This window comes from Parasteatoda tepidariorum, chromosome 3, assembly GCF_043381705.1.
Source record: "Parasteatoda tepidariorum isolate YZ-2023 chromosome 3, CAS_Ptep_4.0, whole genome shotgun sequence".
NCBI lineage: Eukaryota > Metazoa > Arthropoda > Arachnida > Araneae > Theridiidae > Parasteatoda > Parasteatoda tepidariorum.
This window is the reverse complement of record NC_092206.1, coordinates 28449033-28460193: the sequence shown is the minus strand read 5'-3', so window position 1 is coordinate 28460193 and position 11161 is coordinate 28449033. Positions and strand designations below refer to the sequence as shown.

The following is an 11161-nucleotide window of genomic DNA, read 5'->3' as shown; positions in this document are numbered from 1 at the left end:
TATATATATATATAATAACACAGGAAAGGTAAAAGAAAAGACGGATTAACGAAGAAAATTAAGAAAAATAATGATAAGTGTTATTTACTTCGCAAGAAAATAGAATGCATAGAAAAAGTTAAAAATATAGGAAAAACATGAAGAAACATTTAAAGGGGAATAAAAGAGAATATTTAAAAGAGAATTATATTAATACTATAGCCGAAGCAAAAACAAAAATTGATTTGGCTATATTAATACAATATTAGAAAGTACTCTTTTTTGTGTGGATATAATTGTGTGAGCTGATGATAAAATTATATCTTTTCCTAATTTTGTTTTCGAGTTTTTTTTAAAATTTTTTTGAATAAAAAATATGTACAAAAATTCTTTTTTAATAGTTTTACACTGCTCGATTTAAATGGCCCAATTTAGCGTTTCAAAATTTATTTGTAAAAAATAGCACTATTGAGGTGTAATGGTTCGAACTGCGAAACTAAATCATATTACATCACTAGACCATTAGTTCGATATTTTGTTTTTTACACAAAGAAAAAATAACGTTTAACGATGATACTTTGTTTCAACTTAAAATCGACGTGCAAAATTTCAAAATATGAATGACATCTATTAGGATAGCTGAACGTATCGAAAAATGTTATTTTTATTAAGAAATGTATATAAATAAGTGAGAATATTTATTTGTGTATATTTGTACTTCATACAAATCTGGAATTCTGAATTAATCCGGGTCAAATTTGCTGTACATACTCTCGAAGATACGGCGGACTTAATAGTCTACTTTAAAACTCTCTCTGACCTCCGATTTGTGGGGTGCATTCGAGAATATTCCAAAGAATTTCATATATATTTTATAACATCTGTGATTTACTAGCTTGTACCTCTAATCAATCAAAAATTTGTTTTATCGCACGTCTTGATGAATTTTTTTTATCTTTGGTTTCCTATGCTAGATTATCACAAACAAAATCAATATTAATTCGCAATTTAAGGGAATGACGTCACAGAATGAGTATTTCAAAAGGTATATGAAACTTCGTATTTCTTAGATTGATACTCTTTTATTGCGTGTTTCTATAAACTTAATTAGTAAAGACGCAACAAGAACTAATGAAATATTTTTAGTTACTCATTAAGACATGGGAAAATTACATTAAATTCGGAATTTTACATTTAACCGTTTACATTAAACCGTTTTCCATGTTATTAGATAGGGAAATAGTCTAGAGAGGAGAAACATCCTCGTTCCTATTTCGTTCCCAATTTTGCCCGTTTGCTAACCCACTTGTGGTTTAGATAGCGGGCAAAATTGGGAACCAAATAGGAGCGAGGATGTTTCTCCTCTCTAGACTATTTCCCTATCTAATAACATGGAAAAACGGTTTTGCTACGCAGAGAAGTCTGCAGGTTAAAATACGACTGCTTAGGTGCAGAAACGTCAGTGGGTTAAAGATACTATATGTATAGTTAATCTTTCTTTTAGTGAGTTGAAATTTTATGTCAGATTACGGTAAATATAAAAGTATGAAGCTACAACGGAAAATACAACAAATAATAATAATAAAAATATTAGGTGACATAAATGTGTAGGATGGTGATATTAGGGTACTTATTCGTTTCGATGGAAGGTAAAAAAATCTATATTATGCACCTTGGTATAATAGGTTCTTAATACCTTAGCACTGATAACGACAAGACTAGAGAAATATAAAATTACATTTATTTAAGCATTACTGGCGTCAATTATAGTTTGGCGATTTTTTATGGCATTTGAAGTAAGTACCGATATTAATTCGTTTGTCAGAAATGATTATAGAAACATTAGTGTCGTTATTAATTATTTTCGAAAAATTACATATAAATAATTTTGGTGAAAGATTGAAAGATAAAAAAATATCATATTACAATGCTAAATTAACGGAGAAAAGGTATTTCGTGTACACAAACTTTAAGAAATTTCCATATTATTATTAACGCCAATGATGCTTAATTGATTTTGGTAATAGGTTCAAATTGGAATGAGAAAAAAAAATTTGTACTGAGAAGTTTAATTAAAGAAAATGGGTGTTGCATCTAGAAAAAAAAGAATAAAAAATCGCACTATCATTATTAACACTTATGATGCTTATTTAATTTCAGTAATTGGTACTATTGGCATGATGTTTTTAATAAACTACTAAATATATTAATATTAGTACTAAGATATCAATGTAAAAATATGTTTTTTTCCTATAAAACATTTGGTTTTCATTATATAAAATTATAGTTTCAAAATGCGTGTATGTTTATTATGTTAACTGAATTAATTATATAAAAAATACGAAATTTTTATTTATCTTAAATATCACACGAAGGTCATTTAAAGCATTTTTAATTAACTTTTCTTGACAATTTCCTTTACATGTATTTTACTTTCAGAGCTTAACATAAGATTCCTTAAAATAATTTAATGTATTTTTTTTTAAAGGAACCAGAAACCGACATGGGCAATATTTGCTTTGGTAATAGGTTCAAATTGGAATAAAAAAATAAATTTTGTATTAAAAAATTTAATTAAAGCAGAAAGGTGCTACATCTTGAAGAAAAAAAGAATAGAAAATCACATTATCATTATTAAAGTTTATGATGCTTAATTAATTTTAGTAATTGGTACCATTGCCATTATGTTAATTGGTGTTTTTAACGTAGACAAAAACGTAGATATGAAAACATTTGGCGTGTATCTCAGCTTATGGGAGCGTTGGCTATGAAAACTGCTCAAAAAGTAGATATTTATGAGACTAATAAATTTAATTTTAAGAACCAAACAAATTTTATGATTTGTATAATTTGTATTGAAAAATATACTTTGTATAATTTTATACAAAGTGAATAAAATTATATTGTAAAGGAATAATCTGTAATTCTGTGAAGAAAAAATTATAAATAGTGCTGAATAAGGTTTTAATAGGATTAAAACAACATTATTGTTTGATTTTGTATAATATTGTTTCAATCTGAAATATCACTTGTAGATTGAAAAACATTATTTATCAAGTTTTTTTTTTACCGAATTACATATTATGTCTCTACACTTGCATAGTTTGTACAACAAATTATGCATTGTTTATTTTTTAAATTTTTTATAGCATTATAAATGTTATAAAAGATGTAACTATGTTTAGAGAAATTATGCATTATTTAACATGAAATTCATTGAATTATTCTATAAAATCTTTAAGAAGAAAAGAATATAAAATTTAAAAAAAAATAGCTATAAAACTGACTTATGTTAAAAAAACAAACATACGATCTTATTTTAATATTAAATATAATTTACATATTATTTAAAAATATTATTTAAGGAAATATTATTTTTAAATAAAGTGTAGTTGTGCTAAGTTGTCTACTTTTACGTCAACAACTTAACACAATATTCTTTAAACTAGTTTTGTAGGTTTCTGTATGAAAAGGAAATTCAAAATTGGAGAAAATTTATTTTGATATAATAATAACTTTAAATCTACAGAGAGTACACAGATATATTCCACTAAAATGAATTCTAAAAAATAAACAAATTACGTTATACTAGTCCCAAACATCACCTGTAGATTGTTTATTAAATTTTTCTTCGGGCAAGAAAATTTTAATGCTGCACAATTTTTTTATAATTCAATATACTAATTCAAAAAGATCCCTTAAAATGCTTTTATGTATTCATGAAAAAAACAATCTTTAATGACAAACGCATTTAAAATTGAAGGAAAATAAATCGATAAACGTGAATGAAAGCGTCAGATAATGCTGGAGATTCGAAATATCATTCAAGGAACATACCTGGTCTGTAGACTACTTCTGAGGAATTGATGATGCCAGTTCCAAATAGTAATAACAATAATAGGAAGATCATCGTCTGATCCGAGTTATCCGGAGCAGACGACATTATCTTTATTTTGTTCTCTGACCTCCAGAAGGGGGTTGAAAAAAAATCAGGGACCGGAAGCTCCCTGGTGATTGTGAGAATCACGCAGAAGACCTGTCATGGCTGACTCGAGTGTGCGCCTGCGCAGTTGGTTTATAGAACAAATTTGTGAAGAGAAGGTGTTTTTTTTTTAAAGAAATTATTCATGAATAAAAATTAATGAAAAGAAATCGAGCAGGAAAACTGAAGGAAAATTATTTCAATTGAACACGCAGAATAATTTTTAAAGAAAATATTTTATAAGACAAAAAATAATTTCAAATATGTTTATTTTCAAAAACTCTTTTTTAAGGATTTGTATTGTCAATATATATTATTTAGTATTGTTTGAAAACAACACTTTAGAGATCTTTTGTTATTCATTGATAAAAGCAGTAAAAATAAATATATATAAATGAAAACAAATTAAAAATGTTTTTTTAAATTGTTCAAAATATGGAAAATAAAAAAAATCAAACTTTTTTAAGGATTTTTAAAGTAAAATTTTAATATTTTTCGTTGCTTGTAAAACGCAACACATTAGAGATAACGAATTGTTAATAAATAAAAATGATTAAAGGAAATTGAGCAAAAAAATAAACTAAGGAACAATTTAAAAAAAATTATGTTTAACAAAAAAAGAAAAAAAAGAAAAAGAAAAAAAGAACGAAAACTAAATTTTGAAAAATATTATTACTTTTAATTTGAAAAGGAAATAATCAAATAATTTAAATATTAGAAATTAAAAATCTTAAAATGAACTTAAAAACTTGTAAAATTTAGTATCGCGCTGTTTACCAGTAAAACAAATATGTGTTTGAAATTTTTAAGTATTTCTTAGTGCTATTATTCTAATAATTACTCCATTGCAATAAGAAAATAACTCCACTCATTATATTAATTATAATATTTCGTTAAAATTTATAGTAAATTAAAAATTTACTTTGTTTGTTAATAGTAAATATCAGAATTTTACAGACGAAATTTTTTTGGTTAGGTATACATATTTATTTTTAAATTGATTATTTAACAATTTAATTAAATTACATGAATACATAATTTTAAATATTACATCACCTCTTTATAAAAATATCACTACTGTTTTTTTACAAACCTGGATCTTTTATCAGTTGAACTACGTAAAAAGTTATCATGACTACTTTTTGTTATTGAAGACCATTTTTAAAGTTATAAATAAAACTAATTTAAAGTATCATTTGTAAAGTATCAAGCATCATCAGTAGATATTATAAAAATATTTTTATGAAATGCTGTATTTTTAAAAGAAAGTATCCACTTAATTAAAAAAAAATAGACTGATTTATTTTAAAACATTTAAATTTCATCAATTTCTTCAATTTTTGTCATATACTCTGTGTAGTCTGTATACTCTGTGCTATCGGTTATATTGCAAAATAACCTTATAGTTTTCTAAAATGTTATCTTTTTTTTATCCTTTTCGCGTGCATTTAAAGTTAAAAATAAAACGGCAAAAATCTTGGAAATTACATGTTTTATTTATAATTAAAATAAGTAGATTAATTAACTCAAATACTTAGATGAGTATTAATAAATATTTATGCTAAAATAAGTATATTACAGCTTAAAAGTTAAAAGACTTAAATTTATAAATAAAATGACTTTCAAAATGTCAACAATGTGTATTAAAAACAACAATTTGATTAAGATAAAAAAGAATTTACTTCATGAAATATAAGAAAAATATACTTCATTCAATATAAGAATAATATACTGCATATAATAATGGAATAATATTATTGAATTTTATTTGGAATAAGAACTCAAAAATTCGAATCGCTTGTTTATAATATCGTTTGTTAATAAAAAATAAGCATAATAAGTCTCTCCAACGCTAGCAACACTTTTACACTCCCACATTGCCATTTTTGGGCTAGGGGAAATGCATAGTGGAAATAACAAAAGTTTCTATATTTGTTTCTATATTAATTTTGATCATGAGCATAGTGAAAAGTATGTTCGTCTAGCACTAGGAACGGAGGTAAGCAAAGAAAAATAGAGAAGTGAGGCTCTTTTCTTGGTAACAGAGGGGGAGAGGAAACAGTAAATTTGTCAACTCATGTTTGCTGTCTATAAAAAAAATACTTTATGCTTTTTACAAATGTGCACGAGTAGCGAAAGAGAATGATACTCACCATAAAGTCAAAGCGCCCTGGAGTTCTGTGAGGTGGAATAATCCTTTCACATACTGCTTGCTTGGTGCTTCAAAAATTTTGCTGGGAAACACTTTCACATCCTTTGTACGACTCCGATCTCTCATCTTGTGACTTATTAATTTTTTATGACCTGAAGAAAGACATTCGTATAGATAGGTTTCATTCGGATGATGAAGTGCAAAAAAGGGTGAGGTTGTGGACATATCAAAAATCTATTTACCTTTTTCTGAAAGGTAGGAATTGCTCGCCTCATCTCCCTGTGTATTTAATGTATTAAAGCCTCTGAAAATTATTTTTGAATAAAACATGACCAACTGTCTTTTTTAGTAGGTGTTCGGTTTTGATTTAATTAATTATTCGTAGTATATTTTTGATTTAAAAAAGTTTGTTTTTGGCATGAGGGGTAATACTTGTCGTAAACTCTAATTAAATCACACTGAAAAATGGATGCTATTTATATTACTAATGCTTAGCTATTTTGACTAATTTACAGCAATAAACGTACCAAACCAGAACACACATAACAAAGATTTCCGAAGTGTTACTCGCCAGCCGAGTTGATTTTTTTTTTCCTAATAGTTCTTATATAGGAAATAATGTATATGATGTATATGCAATGTAATATAAAGAAATAATGCATGCCTATGTTTTAATTTGTCTAATTCTGTATGACAATTAAGTTATGAATAACTAATATTTACAATTTTAAACTTCTTGTAAATTTTATTTGTTCCGTAGACAAGGAAAATTATTGACTGAATAAAGTTGTTTTAATTCACGATTTTTTTCCTCCTTAATCAAAAAAAATTTCATAAAATTTAAAAGGCTACAATTAAAATGTTTATGTTTATAAACTACAATTCCATTTTGTTGTAACAAGTTCCAAAGTTTCTGCATTTCACAAGCTTTTTTTTAAAAGATAATTATTTAATTTCTGAATTAGTACTACAATAGAAATCTCTAAGTAAAAATGGCTAAATACCAATTTATTTAATTCTCATTTTACCAGATTCAACAAAAACAATCAAATAACTATGGAATATCCAAACCATTAAATGTGACAAAAGACGTTTATTGATTGTTTTTACCTAGTACGGTTTAACAACCAGAATTCTATCCGTGCCAACTAGGTCTACCTTATGAAACTATTTTAATACGGTTTAGCAACAAGAATTCTATCCGCGCCAACTAGGTCTACCTTATGAAACCATTTTAATACGGTTTAGCAACCAGATGTCTATCCGCGCCAACTAGGTCTACCTTATGAAACCACTTTAATACTGTTTAGCAGCCAGAATTCTATCCGCGCCAACTAGGTCTACCTTATGAAACCATTTTAATACGGTTTAGCAATCAGAATTCTATCCGCGTCAACTAGGTCTACCTTATGAAACCATTTTGCTCCGTGTAGCTAAGTACTTACTGTAGATGAGAGTGCTAATCTGTCGAACATGGGTTCGATTCTCAGCCTTGATACCATACAATAGTTCTGACATTATTTCAATACATGAAAAGTTTGTAGTGTCTTGTACTTTTTAATTGGTGATCCTACATTATTAGAATACGAAACTATCATTCACTCATAAATATTCGCGCATCCTCACGACTCCAATATCCATTTAAGTTTCATTTTGATGGTTTAGAAACTATGTTAGATGTAAATGGTTACAAAACCATAAGGATTGAAAAATGTTCCTAACCGTAAATTTTACGGTTGATTGGATGGACTGACTGTAGCCGGTTATTTTACCGTAGAATGAACAAAATGAAAATTTCAACATTGTATAACGAGATGGCATTTGAAGTTTAAAAGTAATTCTTCAAATTAAATTTGTTATCACACATTTTATGAAGCTTATGAAATCCTTTACAAATGTTTTACTCAAATATAGGTTTCGATAGTTTAATATCGCCCTAAATAAAGCGAAATAGACCAAAAAGTTTATAGATTATTTCTTATTAAAAAGAAGAAAAAGATCAGCTCGATGTGCGATTGACACTTTTTCCTTTTTATAAGAAAAAAAAAGGTATGAAATTGGTTTTTTTTTCTCTTCATTTTCTGAAAGCTGGAAGGGCATCTTTATTTTGTATTTTTTCTCTCGACAGACTACGACATATATTTTTATGACATATTCTTATTAAACCGTCAAAACCCAGTGTTTATCCAACTGAGAGTTTTCACGATGTCAATCACAAAAGGACTAAATACTAGTACTGTCATTGACATTCGAGAATCATCTTATGTAAGCTTTACTGAAATGCAAAGCTTAGCAAACAAACCCAAATAAAGGCGATTTAAGCTAGTTAAATTATCTTGAATGTCTATAATTAGTAAGTTTCATTTTTTCTTAGAAAAAAATTATGCTGCGTTTAAAGATGTAAAACAGGACTAGTAACAGGAAATTTTACAAATCTATGTATGAAGAGTAAAGTTTAGTTTTACATTAAATAAAAAGTAATTATTTTTATCTAATCGCTTCATCGTTCTTTTAACCAAATTCGGTTATTTTTACTGAAGCTCATTGGTGTAAAATCTAATAATCTAATAATGATTTTGATAAAAATTAACAATAAAATATGGTTTAATAATATGTTTCAAAATCTGGTAAATTTGGTTACATTTGGTAATTTTATCATGATATCTTAGATCATGGCATAAAAACAATTTTTTCGGTGGAGTTTACTTTTCAGTTTTCTATGTTTTAATAAATATATGGGAAAAATAATTTTGAAAACCAGAATTTTAGGTAAACCGTTTCCATATGAGTGGAAAAAAGAACCTATTGCATGGCATAAATACCATATATTTTGGTTAACCTGAAATGGTTTTAACATAGGGCAGGGTAATTTTACCAATATATTTTCTCCGTGTATAACCTGAAAATTTGGTTAATGAATCAATTGTTTTTTTTAAAATTTTGGGCGGAAAGGACTAAAAGATCTTCTAAAGAAAAACGCATTTAATAAATGCTTAAAAATCCATAAAATTACATTGAGTTGAATTATTTTAAACAAGCACATAAATACGTTTCATTTTTCGATAAATGGAAACAATTAAAAGTTTTCTTTTTATAAATATAAACTAAGCAATGCCTTTCAAATTGGTAATTAGTGCTAAAACTTCAAGTATACGACAGGTATATTTATTATTATTCCTTAATTAAAGTAGTTGAATATTGATAAAAATAATTTTAGTATATTTGTTAGGTTTTATTCAAGAATATTTTGAAACTAGTTATTTCTCGCAGAAAGTTTAAAAGCTTAAAAATTTATTGAGCAACTTCGTAAATCATTAAGTCACTTTTATTTTTATGACTAGTGTTATTCTTAATTTCAAGTCTTTAATATTAGTAGTTATACACTATCTGATTTTTATTTGAAAAAAAAAAAAACAATGTTGATTAAAATTCTCTGAAAGCTTATTCAGCGAAGACTGAAAGTCAGACATTTAAAATAAATATTTTATTATAAAATAGAAGCAAATAATACAACACAATTATCTGAAATCATTAAAAATCATATTTAAATATTCATCAGCCGATTTTTTCTTAAATCTAGAAAACTATCCTTTCAAAAATAATACTGATTAAAATCTTCTGAAAGCTTATTCATTGAAGAATGAAAGTCAAACATTTGAAATAAATATTTTATTATAAAATAGAAGCAAATAATACGACACAATCATCTGGAAATATTAAAAATCATATTTAAATATTCACCAGTCAATTTTTTTAAATCTGGAAAACTATCCTAGCAAAAATAATTCAGTTCAATTCACAAACTCAATGCACAATTTAACATATTTTAGAAGAAATAAAAAAAGACTTAACGTTTAATGTTCAGCCTGACTTTCTTGCCTTGATTAAGTTATTTTACTTTAAAGCGAGAGTTTTCCAGCATTGATCTATATTCACAAAGAAGTTCGAAAACTCAGTGAGAGCAAATTGAATATTGCATATGCAAACAACTGTCAGCTAAAGAAGAGTCAGGGATATCAGCGAAGGGCAAACAAAATATGGAAAGAAAAATGCCCGAAGGGTAAAAGCAACGAACGGTATAGCTGGGAAAATTATCAGCTGGGGTAATAACTTTTCCGCCTGGATCCATACTTAGAAGAATAACTTGGTACGTATCTCTCTTTTGTTCGATGTTAGTAACAATTTGATTAGTTTTGACGTCTTCCCAAGGTGTACGTCAGCTGTTTAGAGATATTCTCATCACTGTTTGTAAATAAGAGAGGTTCTCTTAAAAGACTTTTATTTGAGAAAGGTTGGAGTTATAATGATCTTCGTCAAAGAGTAATGAAGATTTAAGAAGAGAGAAAGAGAGTTGGTTGATTATCCAGACGAATCCATTAAGTTTTGCTTGAATAAATATTAAGAAAAAATACAGTTTTTATTTTCATTTTAAAGGCGAATATGATTTCTTTAAAAATGAAGTTTGATTGAAAGTATAAATTGAACACAGTTATTGACAAGTAATTTGCTAAAGTTTTTGTTTTTTAAAAAATAAGTGAAACAAATAAAACTAAGGTATTTGTTTTAGCTAAGATTTCTTAAAAAAGAGTCCCTTAAACACTATTCGAAGATCTGTCTTGTCATACTGATATCATGACTACACATCGGTATATATCAGTAGTGCTATACTGATATACACCGAAGAGCCATTACATTATGACCACCCTCCATCTATAACAATGCGCTAGCCCAGGTTTTCATGGTTTCTCGCCCAGGAACAATGTTTTCATGGGGCACATTAGTACCCATAATCCTCATAGAACAATCCCTGACGTCTGTATCCTATTTGAACATAGTTGCAGACCAGGTTCACCCATTCATGGCAACAGTTTTTCCTATGAGGGATGGTGTTTACCAACAGGATAATATACCATGTCATAAGGGTCGAATCGTCATGGATTGGATCGAGGAACATTCCAGTGACTTTCAAGTCATGTCTTGGCCCCCAAATTTACCTGACCTTAATCCAATAGAGCATTTGTGGTCCTACTTGGAAAACCAAATTCGTG

General features: G+C 27.3%; 1 protein-coding gene across 2 annotated transcripts in view; it reads right to left on the bottom strand.

Annotated features, from left to right (window-relative positions):
• LOC107450867 (uncharacterized) overlaps positions 1-4051 on the bottom strand; it is a 40475-nt gene extending 36424 nt beyond the window's left edge. The window contains exon 1 of one of the 2 annotated variants that reach the window (XM_016066789.4): positions 3817-4051. In XM_016066789.4, coding sequence (XP_015922275.2) covers positions 3817-3922 — 106 coding nt within the window. In that variant the 5' untranslated portion in view covers positions 3923-4051. The remainder of the gene's footprint in view (positions 1-3816) is intronic. The other variant, XM_016066790.3, reaches the window with a different exon arrangement.
• Between the last annotated feature and the right edge of the window lie 7110 nt (positions 4052-11161).